This window comes from Papio anubis, chromosome 13 (genome assembly GCF_008728515.1).
Source record: "Papio anubis isolate 15944 chromosome 13, Panubis1.0, whole genome shotgun sequence".
Classification (NCBI taxonomy): Eukaryota; Metazoa; Chordata; class Mammalia; order Primates; family Cercopithecidae; genus Papio; species Papio anubis.
Window position 1 is genome coordinate 81,769,786 of NC_044988.1, and position 20,026 is coordinate 81,789,811.

Consider the following 20,026-nt stretch of genomic DNA (forward strand, 5'->3'; position numbering starts at 1 on the left):
TGGTGGTACGCACCTGTTACTCGACTACTCCGGAGGCTGAGGCAGAAGAATCGCTTGAACCCAGGAGGCAGAGGCTGCCGTAAGCCAAGATCGCACCGCTGTACTCCAGCTTGGGCGACAGAGTGAGACTCTGTCTCAAAAAGAAAAAAAGAATTATGGCAAGCATATAGATTGTGGTGAAAAACTTGAACTAGAAAAGGAATTCATTTTTCAAGAGTTTGTGTTTATTTTCAAATAAAATAGGCAATGTTGCTATGTGATACTGTCATGGTACTAGAAAAAAATTATATGGGAATCAAAATCTTTTACAGCTGGCAACTTTGTGAAATAAGTTCAATTGAAAGTTAAGTATTTGTTTAAACAAATGCTTAAAAATATAAACCTAGCCAGGAATACTATTGCTCAACATGTTAAACTAAGGCTTAGTTAAGGGCATGTTGTGTGAATAAGTTTAATGATTTCTGGCAGTTTCTATTGTAGATGATGAAGCCACGGATATACATATACAGGTTGAGTATCCCTGGTTTGAAAATCCCAAATCCAGGATGCTCTGAGATCTGAAACTTTGAGTGCTGACTCAACGCTCAAAAGAAATGCTCATTGGAACATTATGGATTTCAGATTTTTGGAGTAGGGATGTTGAACTGGTTAAGTATAATGCAGATATTTCAGAATGGAATCTGAAACAATTCTGCTCCCAAGCATAAGGGTTACTAAACTTGTACCACACACCTAGGTATATGGCGTCAGGAGAATTTCGAAGTGATTAAAAAGGTTTTAGACTGGGTATTCATGACATGAAATGACTTCTAAGGTATTGACAGATATCTTGGCAAGTTTAAGGTAGATTTGTCAAAACTAGTAATCATAACTATAGACAGTGCTGTAGTAGTGGTCAGTGTTAACTTTAGACTTATTAAAAATCTAAACAAATGTAAATATATGTTTTGCAGGGGTGCAGAAATTGTTTGTTCATTGTATCATTTGCTAGGAATTGCTCCCTACTAACAAAGTTAAAAACATACATGTTTTCTTTCCACAAGATGATCAGTACAAGTAAAGCACTGAATTTTATGTAGATTTGTCAAAATTGGTAATCGTAACTATGGACTTGACGTTTTAAACTGACATTATGACTGATGTGTACATAAATGTATGAGTCTGTTTGTTTTTTTCCTTGTGAAGTTATGTCTTTGGAAAGCCCATTTGGCAAAAACAATTTAGTCTACTTTCCTGTATTGAGGTCATTTTTCAAAAATGAAAGTGATGTCTTAACCCACATTTTTAGATGTGAAGGTTCAATTAAAAACAAAATAGACCAGGTGGGGTAGCTCCTGCTTGTAATCTCTGCACTTTGGGAGGCCGAGGCGGGTGGATTACTTGAGCCCAGAAGTTCGAGACCAACCTGGGCAACACAGTGAACCCTGTCTCTATTTAAAAAAAAATTAAAGTTAAAATTAAAACTCTTGCACAAAGATTCTATTCACTATTGAAAGTGCCTACCTTTATAAACAGCTGCGTAAAAAAAAATCCACTAAATAAAATTAAATATTGCTCCCAGTTAAAAGCAGATTGCAATGCCAAATGAAAGACCTCACACTGACCTTTGGGTCAAAGAAAAGTGTCAGAGTTTTGGCCTTCTATGAAAGGTATGTTATAAAATGAAAATTCATAATGAAATATTTCTATTTTGGCCAGGCGGGCGGTGGCTCACACCTGTATTCCCAGCACTTTGGGAGGCTGAGGCGGGTGGATCATGAGGCTGGGAAATCAAGACCATCCTGGCTAACACAGTGAAACCCTATCTCTACTACAAATACAAAAAATTAGCTGGGCGTGGTGGCGGGCGCCTTGTAGTCCCAGCTACTCGGGAGGCTGAGGCAGGAGAATGGCGTGAACCCGGGAGGCGGAGCTTGCAGTGAGCTGAGATCGCGCCACTTCACTCCAGCCTGGGCAACAGAGTGAGACTCCGTCTCAAAAAAAAAAAAAAAAAAGGTGGATTGGCCCGGCATGATGGCTCACGCTTAAAATCCTAGTACTTTGGGAGGCTGAGGTGGGTAGATCGCTTGAGTCCAGGAGTTTGAGACAAGCCTGGGCAACATAGCAAGACCCTGTTTCTAAAAAAAAAAAAAAAAAAAAAAAAAATTTACAAAAACTATCCAGGTAGCTGGGCTTGCTGGCACATGCCTGTAGTCCCAGCTACTTAGGAGGCTGAGGTGAGAGGACCGCTTGAGCTGGGGAGGTAGAGGCTACAATGAGATGTGATCATACCACTGCACTCCATCCTGGCAGCAGAGACACCCTGTCTTAAAATTAAAAAAAAAAAAAAAGAAAAAGGAGAAGTTAGCTGGTAGCAGTGGTTCACACCTGTAAACCTGTAATCCTGGCACTTCGGGAGGCTGAGGTAGGAGGAGTGCTTGAGTCCAAGGGGTTCAAGACCAGCCTGGGCAACAATGCTAGACCCTATCTCAAAAAAAAAAAAAAAATTACAAAAATTAGCGGAGCATGGTGGTGCACACCTGTAGTTCCAGCTACTCGGAAAGCTGAGGCGGGAGGATTGCTTGAGCCCAGGCGCCCAGGAACTCAAGGTTTTAGCAAACTGTGATTGAGCCATGCACTCCAGCCTGGGCAACAGAGTGAGGCCCCGTCTCTTTAAAAAAAAAAAAAAAGTGGAGAAATTTAGAAAGCTGTTTAATTTGACTTGTATTTTCTTTTGCTTTCAGATCTAAAGCATGTATTCCTTATTTGAAAAAGAGTAAAGTTGCTCATATCCTCAATATCAGTCCACCACTAAACCTAAATCCAGTTTGGTTCAAAGAGCACTGTGGTAGGTGGTAGGGTGAGGGGATGGTTTGTGCTTAATTTGTTTTGAATTAAATCTGTGTATGTCTGATGTAATCATAATCTGCACATAACAATCAGCATTGAATTTTCTATGCCAAATCATTAAGTGGCATTTGGAAAGCAGATTCTTAATCTTTTATCTGTAATTTTAAAAACTGAGGCATAATTTACATTCAATAAAATGCCCAGCTCTTAATGGTTCAGTTTGATGAATTTTGAGAAATGTATATAACCAACATCCAAATCAAGATACAGATTTTTACCATTTCAGAAAGCTCTTTCATTTCCCAATGAGTGTGTTTTACTGTGTGTAATTTATTCATCTATAAAGTTGGTTAAAAACTATCTATGGGATACTTTATTTTTCTTAGCCAGGTATGCACCTGTAGTCCTAGCTACTTGGGAGGCTGAGGTGGGAGGATCGCTTGAGCCCAGGAGTTTGAGGCTGCAGTGAGCTATGATCATGGTATGCACTCCCGCCTGGGTGACAGAGAGAGACCCTGTCTCAAAAAAAAAACAAACACGACAAAAAAAAAAAAAACTATTACCTTTCATAGCATACCAATGGTTTAAGGTAAATATGCTAAGCAACAAGATTTACGTATAGGTGCCTCCTTTAAAATAGTTGTATCAAACACTTAGTTTTTATTTCAGCACAATTCACTAACATTTGGAAAGGCACTTGGAATGGGAACCCACAGAGCAAAACTGAAAGAAGTTCCGCTTTAATTGACTAGGTTAAATACATTTGCAGCCTTTTGTAATGATTGTTTTACTAGCAGCAGTTTCCCTTTAAATAAACACTTTCATACTTAAAAAAAAAAAAGTCCAGACATGGTGGTTCAGATCTGTAATCCCAGCACTTTGGGAAGCTGAGGCAGGCAGATCACTTGAGGCCAGGAGTTTGAGACCAGCCTGGCCAATATAGTGAAGCTCCATCTCTACTAAAAATACAAAAATTAGCTGGGCATGGTGACATACACCTGTAATCCCAGCTACTCAGAGGCTGAGGCACAAGAATCACTTGAACCAGGGAGGTGGAGTTTGCAGTGAGCCAAGATCACACCACTGTGCTCTAGCCTGGGCAACAGAGTGAAAGTGAGTCTCAAAAAAAAAAAAAAAAAGGTATAACATATTAAGAAATAATAATGTAATTTACCCTTATAGTATTAAGAAAAATGAAAGTTTATTACTGTCACTTTTATTTTAATCAAATATTAGGAGGGAAATATATAAAACGATTTCATCTCTGTTCACTTCTATAAAAACTGTTCTTTAGAAAATAGTACATTTAAAAGTTATATTTTATATTATTGAAAAGAATTCTCAAAAATATATCAGGGAGGCTGAGTGTGGTGGCTCATACCTGTAATCCCAGCACTTTGGGAGACCAAGGCAGGTGGATTGCTTGAGCCCAGGAGTTCAAGACCAGGCTAGGCAACATGGCAAAGCCCTGTCTCTACAACAAATTAAAATTAGTCAGGCTTGGTGGCACGTGCCCATAGTCCCAGCTACTTGGGAGGCTGAGGTGGGAGGGTTGCTTGAGCCCAGGAGGTAGAGGCTGCAGTGAGTCATGATTACACCACTGCACTCCAGCCCAAGTGATAGAGTGAGACCTTGTCTCAAAAAAAAAAAAGAATATGTGTATACATATGTATATATGTATGTGTGTCTGTATACATGTGTGTATTACTGTTTTCTTCCTGATATATATCTGTATGTGGATATGTTGTATGTATATACATGTATATACATATATGTATACACACACATATACACATATATATGTATATACATACATACACACATATATCGGGAAGAAAATAGTAATAGAAAAATTGGTTATTTCTACTCACAAGTTAATCAAATTAATTTCTTTTATAATTAGATTATTATTTTTTGTGCTTCTTTCAGCTTATACCATTGCTAAGTATGGTATGTCTATGTATGTGCTTGGAATGGCAGAAGAATTTAAAGGTGAAATTGCAGTCAATGCATTATGGCCTAAAACAGGTATGTATTTTTAAAAACTTCATTTGTTAGATTTTCATGTATTGTCCCTGACACTTATTATTTTTTTGATCCAGGGTGGAGTGCAGTGGTGTGATCTCGGCTCACTGCAACCTCTGCCTCCCGGGTTCCAGCAGTTCTTGTGCCTCAGCCTCCCAAGCAGCTGGTCTCAATCCCTTGACCTCGTGATCTGCCAGCCTCGGCCTCCCAAAGTGCTGGGATTACAGGTGTGAGCCACTGTGCCCGGCCTCTTCATTACATTTTTAAAATTTTTTTTGTATTTTTTTTTAGTAGAAAGGGGGTTTTGCCACGTTTGCCAGGCTGGTCTTGAACTTCTTGCCTCAACTGATACAGCCTCCTCGGCCTCCCAAAGTGCTGGGATTACAGGCGTGAGCCACTGCGCCAGCCTCATTACATTTTTTAAAACACTTCTAGGCCGGGCGCGGTGGCTCACGCCTGTAATCCCAGCACTTTGGGAGACGAAGGTGGGCGGATCACAAGGTCAGGAGATTGAGACCATCCTGGCTAACACGGTGAAACCCCGTCTCTACTAAAAATACAAAAAATAGCTGGGCATGGTGGCGGGTGCCTGTAGTCCCAGCTGCTCGGGAGGCTGAGGCAGGAGAATGGCGTGAAACTGGGAGACTGAGCTTGCAGTGAGCCGAGATCGCACCACTGCACTCCAGCCTGGGAGACAGTGAGACTCCGTCTTGGGGAAAAAACCACAAAAACAAAGAAAAATCACTTCTACTGATGGCAAATTGGAATCTTTTTCACTGAATTTGCCGGCAGAGGGGGTTTCTAGGAAGATGACTACTGGAAGTCATGTCCCTGCTGTCCCTTCCGTTCCCCTGATTGGGGCAGGTAGGACTAGGAAGGAAGGAGTAGGACTTGATTCTGTAAGAGAAGGAACTTGAGAAGCTTGTGAAAGACTGTTCTCTCTGAGCTAGAGGACAGAATGGAGCCAGGGGAGAGAACTTGAGAAAGAACAGATACTCAGAAGTTCCTGGAGAGGGCTTTGACCATGGAGATCTGAGGACTCAATGGGGTGGCTCAACAGGCAAGGTAAGTATTTCCTATCCTTGAGGTGTGGAAGTGAGGAGACCTCGGAGACTTCATCAAGTCCCAAAATAGATTCAGTGACTAGTATATCTGATATGATAACTTACTACTGCTGGCAACGCTGGCATTGTTTAAACTATCCTGGTGACAGAGCGAGACTGTCTCAAAAAAAAAAGCTACATAAGGGTGAACGGTGCTATGAGGAAACAAAGAAAAATGGTAGTACAGCTAAGAGGACCCAATATCCAGACACAGAAAAAATAAACAGAATACCCAGAATAGTAGTTTTCAGTGAAATAAAACTGCTAAAGAAACAGAAAATACCTCAGTTCAAAAAGAAAAATCATAACATAAGAGATTGAATTATAGTATGAAAAATGCTTTCTGGAACTAAAAATAGATTGTATTTTTAAAATACATAATGGGCCGGGTGCAGTGGCTCATGCCTGTAATCCCAGCACTTTGGGAGGCCCAGACGGGTGGATCACGAGGTCAGGAGATCGAGACCATCCTGGCTAACACGGTGACACCCCGTCTCTACTAAAAACACAAAAAATTAGCCGGGCATGGTGTCGGGCGCCTGTAGTCTCAGCTACTCGGGAGGCTGAGGCAGGAGAATGGCGTGAGCCCGGGAGGCGGAGCTTGCAGTAAGTCGAGATGGCGCCACTGCACTCCAGCCTGGGCGACAGAGCGAGACTCCGTCTCAAAAAACAAACAAACAAACAAACAAAACAAATAAAATACATATATGTATATAGTAGTTGAAGGGTTGGATGTTGAGTAACACCTGAGTAAGCAGCTTGGATAGTCTACTGCAAGAAATATCTCAGAAGAGCAAAAACACCCTGAAGAAAATGGAGAGAGGCTTAGAGGACACATCCAGGGAACTTCACATGCAAATATCAGAAGTCCCAGAAGGATATCTGGAAAGAGAACAAATAGAGGAGAAACAATAATTGAATGACTAATAGGAAACAATTCCCTTGAGCAGAAGAAAGACCGATATGGATGTAGACCAAAAGGTTGACCAGATTTGAGGCTGAATTTATGAGGGGGAGAAAGACATCTGGGAGAACTTCAGAATTTCAAGGATAAAAAAATCTTCCAAGCCTTCAGGCAGAATATATGTTACTTACAAAGGAAAAAGATTGCAGACTCTTTTATCTTCAATGCCAGAAACTAGAAGGCAGTGGAATAACATCTGTACGTTACTGATGGAAAGGGATTCAGCCAAGATAGTTATTTATTGACAAGATGAAGGGAAGATATGTGGATATGCTACCACACTTGAGGAGAGTCTTATAGAAAGGGCTGTTAACCAAGCAGCAAATCTGTCAGAACAGAGAGTTTTCAAGATAGGAGTCAGAAAAAAAGAGGAGAGAAAATAATGGCTAGCAAATAAACCTGTAGTATATTTAATATATGGTCAAATGTACATGGATTACCTAGAATAACTGGGAATATGAAATACAGGTACCAAATATCAACTCTCTACATTGAAGAGATAGGAGAAGAGAAAAGTTTAATACTTGTCTGTAGTATAGGCGCCCGCCGCTGTGCCCGGCTAAATTTTGACTACACTGTCTTCAAAACCTAGATTTTGGGGAAGAGGGAAATGTGGAAGTCATTGAATTCTTTTCTTTTCTTTCTTTCTTTTTTTTTTTTTTGAGACAGAGTTTTGTTCTTGTCACCCAGGCTGGAGTGCAGTGGCACAAACTTGGCTCACTGCAACCTCTGCCTCCCGAGTAGCTGGGACTACAGGCGTGCACTGTCATGCCCAGCAAATTTTTGTATTTTTAATAGAGAGGGGGTTTCACCATGTTGGCCAGACTGGTCTCAAACTCCTGACCTTAGGTGATCCACCTGCCTCGGCCTCCCAAAGTGCTGGGATTACAGGCATGAGCCACTGCACCAGGCCAGAAGTCACTGAATTCTGAAGGACTCATATGAGCATGGGAAGATTAGGGAAGGGAACGCTTTCTCACCATCTCGTTTTGAGGCAGCTACAATTCTAGATAGTGTCTCTGTTGTTGTTGTTTGTTTGTTTTTTGAGACAGTCTCACTCTGTTGCCTAGGCTGGAGTGCAGTGGCGCAGTCAGCTCACTGCAACCTCTGCCTCTGAGGCTCAAGTGATTCTTGTGCCTCAGTCTCCCAAATGGCTGGGATTACAGGCACTCGCCACCATGCCCAGCTAATTTTTGTATTTCTAGTAGAGATAGGGTTTCACCATGTTGGCCGGGCTGGTCTTGAACTCCTGACCTCAGATGATCCTCCTGCCTTGGCCTCCCAAAGTGCTGGGATTATAGGCATGAGCCACCACACACACCTGCCCTAGATGGTATCTTTTTAAAAAATTATATTTTCTGTTTGGTGCTAGGGTGTAGAAACGTTTTTGCATTTAAACATTATAGGCAGCTATCTTTCTAAACTTTCTTGTTGAGTCTAATAATTTAGAGTCTCTTGGATTTTCTGTGCAGGTAATCATATAATCTATAATAACATTCCAATTCTTATGTCCTTGGTTTCTTTTTTTCTTGCTTTACTGCACTCTCTTTTCTCCTCCTCTCTAGCCTTCACTAGTAGTTTTCTCTTGACTTATTGAGAGCCCAGCAGTGCTTTTAAAAAATGCTTATTGCTTATTTATAGTTTTATTGTAATGAGACAGCCCTTTAGAGTTTGTAAGTCATCATATAGTTGATCCATGAACAATGCGGTGTTAGGGATGCCAGCCCCCAGCAGTGAAAAAAAGAAAACGTATTTCCGGAAGCAGAAGACTAGTCCTATCCATTTTAGTTAAATATATTACTAGATGTTTTATATATATATATATATATTAAAAAAATATATAAATATATATATAAAATATCTCAGCTCACTGCAAGCTCCACCGCCTCCCGGGTTCACACCATTCTCCTGCCTCAGCCTCCCGAGAAGCTGGGACTACAGGCGCCCACCACCACGCCCGGCTAATTTTTTTTTGTATTTTTAGTAGAGACGGGGTTTCACCGTGTTTGCCAGGATGGTCTCGATCTCCTAACCTCATGATCTGCCCGCCTCGGCCTCCCAAAGTGCCGGGATTACAGGCGTGAGCCACCGCACCCAGCCAATATTTTATATTTTTATTGTTTTCAATATATTTTCTAATTTGTTAAAGTATATATAAATATAAAAATGATATATCTTTATTACAAATATACTAGTAAACTGAACTCTCTTATTAGTACTAAAAAGTTTTCTGCAGATTCTCCTAGTTTTTTTAGGTTTAAAGTCTTATCACAAAAAGTGACAATTGTGTTTCTGCCTTTTCCTTATATGTTAAATTATGTTTCTATTTCTTATTAGATTAGCTAATCCTTTTAGAATAATGTTGAATAGTAACAATGATGGGACGTATATTTGTTGTGTTCTTGTCAATAATGGGAAGGCTTTTCTTTTCATCATTATATATACACAGTTTCTTCCCTTTTTTTAACTTCAGTTCTTGCATCCTTTCTACTACTTAATGCTGTGTTAGTATTAAATGTGATAGTTAAGGCATTAAGGTCTTACTTGATTTGCTGGAAACTTTTGTGTAATGTTCCTATCTACTAAGTGGACTTGGTAAGTTGGCAACTTATACTGAACTACCATAAAATCTCCATGTAAGTTTTTAAATGCTTAATAAAATTGAAATATTACTTTTTAGTCATATCTCAAACTTGGAACTATTGGAGAATTAAGCAGTAACATATTGTTTCTGCCGTTAGTGGTTTACAAATTTTGTTAGGGCAAATAAATCATATAAATATAATGCAACCAGAGAGGTAATCTACCTAGATACTCTTCAAATGTTTGAACTCTTGATTGTAAAGTTGCAAATAGGCTTCCATAATCTATTAATTATGGAAATTAGTTCCATCTGTATCTTCTCTTCTGTGAGAGCCTTTGAGCTTTCATATTCTCGGTGTCACATTTTGTTAATTTTCTTTTTAGCACAGTTATTCTGTATTCCAGATTCTCAATTAACCATATAATATAGTTCAGGTAAAGAAATGATAGAACTGATTTTGATTTATTTATTTTGAGATAAAATCTTGCCCTGTTACCCAGGCTGGAGTGCAATGGCATGATCACAGCTCACTGTAGCCTTGACCTCCTGGGCTCAAGCCATCTTCCTGCCTCAACCTCCTGAATAGCTAGGACCACAGGCACATACCACCATGCCCAGCTGGCTTTTTAGTTTAGTTTTGTTTTGTTTTGTGGAGATAGGGTCTTGCCATGTTATCCAGGTTGGTCTCGAACTCCTGGGCTCAGGAAATCCTTGCACCTCGGCGTCCTAAATTGTTGGGATTACAGGCGTGAGCTACTGTGCCCTGCCAGAACTAATTTTGATGAAATATCCAAACGTCACATTAGTATTTAAAATTACTCAGTTTCTCTTTGCTTCTTTGGGTTTGTGGCACCCTGGCCACCTCCGTCTGGCTGTGATAGCCTCTATGCTCTGTGGGCTGGCACTTTGCTCATCTTTTAAAGTTTCTTTCCTACCCAATCCCCACTTTCTGGTAAGGCTTTTTTTTTGAGACGGAGTCTTGCTCTGTCACCCAGGCTGGAGTGCAGTGGCATGATCTCAGCTCACTGCAACCTCCGTCTCCCGGGTTCAAGCGATTCTCATGCCTCAACCTCCCAAGCAGCTGGGACTTCAGGAGCCTTTCACCATGCCTGGCTAATTTTTGTATTTTTAGTAGAGATGGGGTTGCGCCATTTTGACCAGCCTAGTCTCAAACTCCTGACCTCAGGGGATCCACCCGCTTTGGTCTCCCAAAGTGCTGGGATTATAGGCATGAGCCACCACTCTCTGCCCTGGTAAGGTTTCTATGAGGTCTGTTAGGTGTACATCCTGCAGCTTATTGGTTTAAAATGTACTAGCCTTTGGTGTAGTCTCTTTGGGGCTGATTGGGAGAAAGAAAAATCAATAGTGCAACTGTTTTGATACTGAATATTGACAAGTGTCTTTATGAACTAAAGAACCAGTCCCTCGAAAAAATAAAAATAAAATAATTCAGTTTCTGTATTGCACATATTCTTCTTAGCTGTGTGAGCTGCAGTAGCTGTTTGTACCTAGTTTCCCCTTATATAAAATTCAGTATTATAAATAACCTCTAAAGCCCTTTGTTGCATATTTTTCAAACTTTTACTTATGAAAAAAGTCAAACATATGTACAAACATGTATACAAGTAGGGAGACTAGTACATCATGTACAATTCCGCTTCAGCGATTTCACCACATGGCCAATCTAGTTTTATCAGCCCTCCCACCTCCATCTCCCTTTAAACCCACTTCTTTTTTTGTTGTTCTTGTTGAGACAGAGTCTCGCTCTGTCGCCCAAGCTGGAGTGCAGTAGCCGGATCTCAGCTCACTGCAAGCTCCGCCTCCCGGGTTTACACCATTCTCCAGCCTCAGCCTCCCAAGTAGCTGGGACTACAGGCGCCCGTCACCTCGCCGGGCTAGTTTTTGTATTTTTTTTAGTAGAGACAGGGTTTCACTGTGTTAGCCAGGATGGTCCCGATCTCCTGACCTCGTGATCTGCCCATCTCGGCCTCCCAAAGTGCTGGGATTACAGGCTTGAGCCACTGCGCCCGGCCTTAAACCCACTTCTAACCTCACCAGATTATTATATTATTAATTAATTATTTTTTTGAGACAGAGTCTCACTCTGTCACCCAGGCTGGAGTGCAGTGGCGCGATCTCAGCCCACTGCAGCCTCCACCTCCCAGGTTTAAGTGATTCTCCTGCCCCAGCCTCCAGAGTAGCTGGGATTATAGGCGCCTGCCACTGTGCCCGGCTAATTTTTGTATCTTTAGTAGAGAGGGTGTTTTGCCATGTTGGCCAGGCTGGTCTCGAACTCCTGACCTCAAGTGATCCACCCACTTCGGCCTCCCAAAGTGCTGGGATTACAGGTGTGAGCCATTGTGCCCGGCCCTCACCACATTATTTTTAAGCAGATCTCAATCATAGCATCATTTCATCTGTATATACTTCAATATGCATTTTTAAATGATTAGGGCTCTTTAAAAAGGCAAAATTATTATAGCTAACAAACATACCTTAATACCATCTAATATCTAGTCAGTGTTCAAATTCCCTCAAGGGTCTCATAAATGTTTTCTTTGCAGTTGGTTTATTTACATCAGGATCTAAATTGTTCCATACATTGCATTTGTTTGATAAGTCTCAAGTTTTTTTTTTTTGTTTTTGTTTTGTTTTTTTTTGTGAGATGGAGTCTTGCTCTGTCACCCAGTCTGGAGTGCAGTGGCCGGATCTCAGCTCACTGCAAGCTCCGCCTCTCGGGTTCATGCCATTCTCCTTCCTCAGCCTCCCAAGTAGCTGGGACTACAGGCGCCTGCCACCACGCCTGGCTAATTTTTTGTATTTTTAATAGAGACAGCGTTTCACATTATTAGCCAGGATGGTCTTGATCTCCTGACCTCGTGATCCACCTGCCTCAGCCTCCCAAAGTGCTGGGATTACAGGCGTGAGCCACCGCGCCCGGCCAGTCTCAAGTGTTTTTAATCTAAAGCAGTTACACTCATTTTTTTTTCTTGCCACTTATTTCTTGAAAAACCAGGTTGTTTATCTTACAGGATTTCTGTCATTCCAGATTTTCCTGATTCTCCCAGTCGTATCATTTAACGTCTTTCTGTATCCTCTAAGGACCCTTATATTAGTATATTGTTTATTTCCATTCTTCTTTCTTCTGGCATTATTTTGTTTATTCATTCATCATCCAACAACTATTGATTGGATGGTTATCATGCAGTAGACATGGGTACTGGGGATACTTCTTTGGCCTTTTTACCTAGTGTATGTCTAGGTTGGTAGAAGTTAGGTTTTAAAAGCATATTTAATCCAGCATTTATGCAAAGTATTATTAAAGCCCTAGTGGTGCTCTTGAACTGAACTGCCACATATAGCTGTGTGAAACATATCCAGAGTTCTAGTTTAGGAATAAATGAAGGATTTCTTTTCGTTGTTGCTTCCTGTCTGCTATGTACTGGATAAAGGGAGTTCCCCAGCTCCAAGCAGTACTGAAAATTCTATGGCCTGTGGTGTAGATGAGGGGAAACAAGGGGTTATGGGTGAGAATTTACCGAGTACTGGGGCATGCTGCTGAGGTAACTTTTAGGAATATTTGAGGGTTGCAGCCAGTTTTCCAATCACCATCTTTTTCTTCTAAGTAGTCCAGGAATCAATTTGGTTAAATTCCTTTCTTCTGCAATTTGGCCAACACTCCTTTCTTTCCTGGTCCCCACTGTGGGACCAAAACCATGTTTTATTGCTTCTTTGTTTCTTTTATGTTTCTGTAGCAGATAATTCTTTTAAGATTTTCAGAAGAGTGGTGTTTTTCGCAGTGGGGAAAAAGAGAGTGAAAAAGGCACTTCTTCAATATTTCTCAAACTGTATGTCAAGACTCATTGGTGAGTCATGAAATCAATTTAGTGAGGCATGAAATCAATTTAGTGGATTGTGAAATTGATTTAGTGAGTAGCAGCCAGAGTTGTTTTGTTGTGTTTTTTAAAAATTATTATTTCTAGTGGAATCGAATAGAAAATATTAGAGTGCATTGCACAGAGGAAGGGTCAGTATTGTTTCATAAGCTTTTGTTTCATATATAAGTGTCATATATGAAAATGTTACCTATTATGGGTCACAGCCAAAAAAATTAAAAGCTCACACTTTATCGTGTCTCTCTTTTTCAACTTCTTTGCCTTTTCTCACCCTTTCTCAATCACCCTCCCTCACATCATTGTTGTCATTAAAGTTGATATAGAGAGTTAGGAAGTATAGTTAGAAAGGGAAGTCTCTGAGGTAACAAAGTTCTAACACATTATTTTCCCTCTTTGTACCTCCCTTATATTACTTGTCACTTTCTCTTTTTTTATTTTTGAGACAGTCTCGCTCTGTTGCCCAGGCTGGAGTGCAGTGGTGCGATCTTGGCTCACTGCAACCTCTGCCTCCCGGGTTCAAGCGATTCTCAGGCCACAGCCTCCCAAGTAGCTGTGATTTCAGGCACACGCCACCACACCCAGCTAATTTTTGTATTTTTAGTAGAGATGGGGTTTCACCATGTTGGCCAGGCTGATCTTAAAGTCCTGAGCTTAGGAGATCCGCCCGTCTCAGCCTCCAAAAGTACGGGGATTACAGGCATGAGCCACTGTGCGCAGCTGACTTCTCACTTTACATTCGTTCATTTCCGAAACATTCATTCTTACATGCCAGGCACAGTTCTCTGCACTATTCACTTGTTACGCATTTGACAGATAATTTATTAAGTGTCTACTTGGTGCAAGGCAAGGCCACGTGGGTACTAAGATGAATGTGACACAATCCTTACCCTCAAAGAGTTTACCATTTAGTATGGGAGATTTAAGAGTTTGTTACCACCACTTGTACTTTGTCCTCCCCCCACTTTCCTTTATTTCCGCACCTGTAGGTCCTTGGGATCCTGGGGTAACAAAGTCAGAAAAAGCCTTCTTTGACTCTTAAGAATTTTAAATTTTATTCATACAATAAACATTCATTGGACCCTTATTTTGTGCCAAGCTGTGTTCTGTTTGCTGAAGATACATCAGAGATCAAAAGAGATAACAATCTCTGTCCTTATGGAACTTACAGTCTAATTGGGAGAGATTCAACAGACAACGTGATGAATGGCAAAGTATATAGTATGCTAGAAGGTAATATGTTATGAAAAATAGAACAAAGGAAAGGGGATTGGAGTCTCAGCCATTGAGGAAGGAAGGTGGTAATTTAAAATAGGGTAGAAGGGTTTGGCATTAGGCCAGGAGCAGTGGCTCCTGCTTGTAATCCCAACGCTTTGGGAGGCTGAAGCAGACCGATCGCTGGAGCCCAGGAGTTCGAGACCAACCTGAGCAACATGGCAGAACTCCGTCTTTACAAAAAGTAGCAGGGTGTGGTGGTGTGTGCCTGTCATCCCAACTACTCAGGGGGCTGAGGCAGGAGGATCACCTGAGCCTTAGGAGTTCAAGGCTGCAGTGAGCCATGATCGTACCACTGCACTTCAGCCTGGGCAACAGAGTGAAACCCTATCTCAAAGAAAAAGAAAGAAAAGAGATGTTTGGTCTTTCTGAGAGTGCCAAGTCCTAACTATCAGACCACCAGGGAAGGTAGGTTTGGCCTTTCTGAGAAGGTGACATTTGAGCATAGACTTTGACATTTGAGCATATGGTTAGTCTTAGGGGTAATACGGTTAGCCAAAGGTTATCTGAGGGAAAACATGCAAGGCAGAGGAAGCAGCAGTGGATAGGTCCTGTGGACTAGTATGACTGGCATGATGCAAGAGCAGGGAGAAGACCAGTGTCGCCAGAGTGAGGGGAGAGGAGTAGAAAATGAGATGATGTCCATAAGGAAATGGGGGTCAGATGTTATAGGCCCTTGCCAAGACTTGGTCTTAGATTACTCTGGGTGAAATGAGGAGCTGTTTCAGGATTTCAGGCAGAGAAGGGACCTAAATGTTTAAAAAACCTTTCTGGCTGTTCTGATGAGTCTTGATTCCTTTTTTTTTTTTTTTTTTTTTTTTGAGACGGAGTCTCACTCAGTCACCCAGGCTGGAGTACAGTGGGGCGATCTCGGCTCACTGCAAGCTCTGCCTACTGGGTTCACGCCATTCTCCTGCCTCAGCCTCCCGAGTAGCTGGGACTACAGGCGCTGGCCACCTCGCCCGGCTAATTTTTTGTATTTTTAGTAGAGATGGGGTTTCACCGTGTTAGCCAAGATGGTCTCGATCTCCTGACCTCGTGATCCGCCCGTTTCGACCTCCCAAAGTGCTGGGATTACAGGCGTGAGCCACCACGCTCAGCCAAGCCTAGATTCTTGAGGGGCAAAGGGGGGAACAGTTGGGAGGCTATTGCAGGAAGTGAGGCACAGATTTTGGTGGCTGTGACCAGGATGACAGCAGTAAAGGTGGTAGAGAGTGGCCAGATTCTGATATATTTTCAAGGTAGAACCAACAATATCTGCTGATGGATTGCCTTTGGGACGTGAGAGAAAGAGTCAAGGGTGACTCCAAGATTTCTGGAAAATAGCCAGGTGCGGTGGCTCACATCTGTAATCCCAGCACTTTGGGGAGGCCCAGGTGGATGAATCACCTGAGGTCAAGAGTTCAAGACCAGCCTGGCCAACATGGTGAAACTTCATCTCTACTAAAAATACAAAAAATTAGCCTGGCTTAGTGATACGTGCCTGTAGTCCCATCCACTCAGGAGGCTGAGGCAGGAGAATTGCTTGAACCTGGGAGGTGGAGGTTACAGTGAGCTGAGATCATGCCAGTGTACTCCAGCCTGGGTGAGAGAGTGAGACTCCAACTCAAAAAAAAAAAAAAAAATTAAATTAAAAAAATAAAGATTTCTGGCTTGAGTTACTAGGTCGGTGGAGACTATCTCCATCTCAGGAATTGAGATGGAGAAAGCTGCACGTAGAGCAGATGGAGGGCAAGCTTAGGAATTCAGTGTGGGGTGTTGTGTTTGAACACCCAAGCGGGGACAGTCATTAGACAGCAGGGCTTATGAATAGGGGTCAGGAGAGTGGTCCAGGCTGGAGATAAAAATCTGTGGGTTATCAACATATAGAAGGCATTAAAAGCCACAAAACTACACGATACCATCTAGGCAGTGAGAAGAAGAGAAAGGACCATTGCCCATTTCAACACTGAAAGGTTGGCAAGAAGAGGAAGACCCACATAGGAGAGTAAAGTAGGAAGAAACCCAGAGGAGGTGAAAGCTGGCTGAAGAAACTGTTCCAAGGAGAATGGGGAGTGATACAGTTTGGATGTTGTCTCCACCTAAATCTCATGTCAAAATGTCATCCCCAGTGTTGGAGGTGGGGTCTGGTGGGAGCTGATTGGATCATGGGGACAGCTTTCTCATGAACGGTTTAGCACCATCCTCCTTGGTACTGCCCTCACCATAGTGAGCAAGTTCTTATCTGGTTTTTAAAAGTATGTAGCACACCCCCTCGCTCTCTCGTTCCTCCTTTAGCCATGTGATGTGCCTGCTCCTTCTTCACCTTCTGCCATGAGTACAAGCTCCCCAAGGCCTCCCCAGAAGCCAAGTGATGTTGGAGCCATGCTTGTACAGCATGCAGAACTGTGAGCCACTTAAACCTCTTTTAAAAATTACCCAGTCTCGGGTATTTCTTTTTTTTTCTTTTTTCTTTTTTTTGAGACGGAGTCTTACTCTGTTGCCCAGGCTGGACTGGAGCACAGTGGCTCGATCTCAGCTCACTGCAACCTCTGCCTCCCAGGTTCAGGTGATTCTCCTGCCTCAGCCTCCCGAGTAGCTGGGATTACAGGCGTGCACCACCACACCTGGCTAAGTTTTTTGTATTATTAGTAGAGACGGGGTTTCACCATGTTGGCTAGGCTGGTCTTGAACTCCTGACCTCAAGTGATCCACCCACGGCCTCCCAAAGTGCTGGGATTACAGGCGTGACCACCGTGCCCAGCCTAAGTATTTCTTTACAGTAATGCGAGAACAGACTAATATAGGGAGTGATCAATTGTGTCAGATTATGCTGATAGTTCTTACAAAATGGGGCTGATCATCGGGTTTAGTAGTCTGTACATCTTCACATCACTTACAGCATTTGTAATTATTAATTTATAATTATAATTATGGTTATTTAATGTCTTCTTTACTAGAATGAAAACTTCTTGAGGATAGGGACAGTGTTTGCTTTGTTCGTTTTATTGTAGTCATTGTAGATAAATATTTGATGACATTCAATAAATATTTGATGAGTGAGTAAATGAGTGAATGAATGTGCAATATGATTACCTTCTGCCTGGCTCCAAAATATTGTGGACGAAGCTTATATAACAGGCAGAATGTTCTGTATCAGGGAATATAGAGGGCATTATTAGGATCAGCAGGAAAAATCAGCTCATTGCTGAGATCTTTGCTTTAGCGTCAAGATATTCATTTTAGAAGGTTTACTAGACATCTTGGAGCCAGTGATGTTACTTGGTGCTAGACTTGATGACACACTAAATCCAATTTACAGTCATGTTCCTTGTGGTGCATGGTATGATGAATTATGTACTGGGTATTGTTTTTTATTTTTTATTTTTTGAGACAGAATCTTGCTCTGTCACCCAGGCTGGAATGCAGTGGCGCCATCTTGGCTCACTGAAACCTCTGACTCCTGAGTTCAAGTGATTCTCCTGCCTCAGCCTCCCGAGTAGGTGGGACTACAGGCACGCGCCACCACGCCCAGCTAATTTTTGTATTTTTTTTTATTTTTTAGTACAGACAGGGGTTTTACTACATTGGCGAGGGTGCTCTGGAACTCCTGACCTCAAGTGATCCACCCTCCTCGGCCTCTCAAAGTGCTGGGATTACAGGTGTGATCCGCCGTGCCTGGCCTACAGGGTGCTTTTGAGACATAGTAACTCAGGATAAATGATCAGAGAAGTAGATTTTCAAAAGTAGGTAAACAATTGAAAAGAGATCTCAAGGGGATGTTGGAATGTTTCAGAAAGGAGAACTGGGAAAGACATTTCTCGGCAGAGGGAGCGACGCATGCAGAGATTGCAGTTTGGGAAAATACTGTCTGTGCGGTGGAACTACAAGGTTGGTGTATGTATGATAGGGTGTGGGCTTGTTATTTCCTACTGAACTTGAGCAACTCAAGTTGTGCAGGTTGACTGGAATGTTGGGTGAGTGTGAGGGTGTGGGGAAGATGGATGAGATGGATGGTCTTGTCTGCCAAGTTTAGGAGCTTGAGTTGTAACCTATATTCAGTGGAGAGCCACTGAAGACTTAAAAGCAGAGGATTAATAATAAACTAGGGAAAATAGGAGCACTGAAGTAATATGGTTTTTGATGAGGTTTAGGAAGTTTAATCTGGCATCTGAATGTAGGATGGCTTGTAAGATTATAGAGAGAAGAGGCAGGAAAGCTAGCTAGAATATTACATTATTCATGAGTGAGGCAATGAAAATGGAGGGGTGAAAATGGACTTGAGAGGGTGGCCAGGCTCTTGGCTGTTTGTGAGGCCTCTATTTAAAGGAAAACACGCATCTCCTCATCTTAGATGACAGCGTAGAGTGACTCTCTTTATGTCAGCTGGAACCAGAAGTAATCTCCCAACATTATTGCCTTTCAAGAAAAAAGAGATTTATTGTGCTTAACGGAGTGAGTACAGTGTAACATATATTATCCTCAATCACAGCAGTGTCCTGGTCTGCCGCTTGGCTTTTCAGCTGCGTGCTCTTCTCAACAACACTGACTTCATTGCTCCTCCTGGGTTTAGCACTTTCACCCTGCTGAATTCAGCACATCCAGAGAAAGGATCAGAGGGCCGGCCTCTAGTTGTTTCACAACATGGAATTTCAGGCTTCCAACTAGGTCACCTTCAGAATTGTAATTTTTTTCTTTTTATAAGACCTGTTTCATGGTTCCTGCTGAAATGGAGGGTGGAGAAGGAGAGAGGGATGATGGCTGCTATTCACAATGCGTACTCTTCTTACCTTGTGACTGGTCTGGACAAGTGTAGTAGAAGCAGGAAAGTCCACTTTTGGGTGGATTTGATGTGGGCTTTGGGGTGGGGAGTCTGGGTATGGCAGCTACTGATTTGGTAATGGCTGCAGAGAGGAAGGCCGCAGAAGTATCACAGAGCAGCTGCAGACCTCTGTCACCTGGACTATATTGCAAATAGATTTGGGAACTCAGCTAACCAAGGAGGGTGAGGCGACAAGGTGGTGCCTCACCTCCTTCCTGTCTGGTGCTAGAAATCAAAACTAGTTTCTCTGTTTTTCAAGGGACCTGTTCACTGACTAGGTTAAACAGTTTATACATTTTCATTGATTCTGACATCCCCATGCTTTGTATTTGTACATCTCTAATATCTGTCTGTATCTTACAATGGATGATATGTCATAGTTTAATTGGCAGCTTTTTTCTTTCCTTAGTGATCCCTAAGGTGATGGTGTGCTGTATAATCGGTGGCATCACTGGTTCAGTGGATACACACACGAGTATGTGGATATGTGTGGTGGTGGCTGACAGGTGTTAAAGAGGGGAAATAAGCTCTCTTCCCAGAGAAGGAGTCATC

The 20,026-nt window shown here is 42.1% G+C and overlaps 1 protein-coding gene across 2 annotated transcripts in view; it reads left to right on the forward strand.

Moving 5' to 3' along the window:
- HSDL2 (hydroxysteroid dehydrogenase like 2) overlaps positions 1-20,026 on the forward strand; it is an 83,451-nt gene that overhangs the window by 25,100 nt on the left and 38,325 nt on the right. For both annotated transcript variants that reach the window (XM_003911357.5, XM_009188275.4), the window contains exons 5-6: positions 2,724-2,827; positions 4,759-4,857. In XM_003911357.5, coding sequence (XP_003911406.2) covers positions 2,724-2,827; positions 4,759-4,857 — 203 coding nt within the window. The remainder of the gene's footprint in view (positions 1-2,723; positions 2,828-4,758; positions 4,858-20,026) is intronic.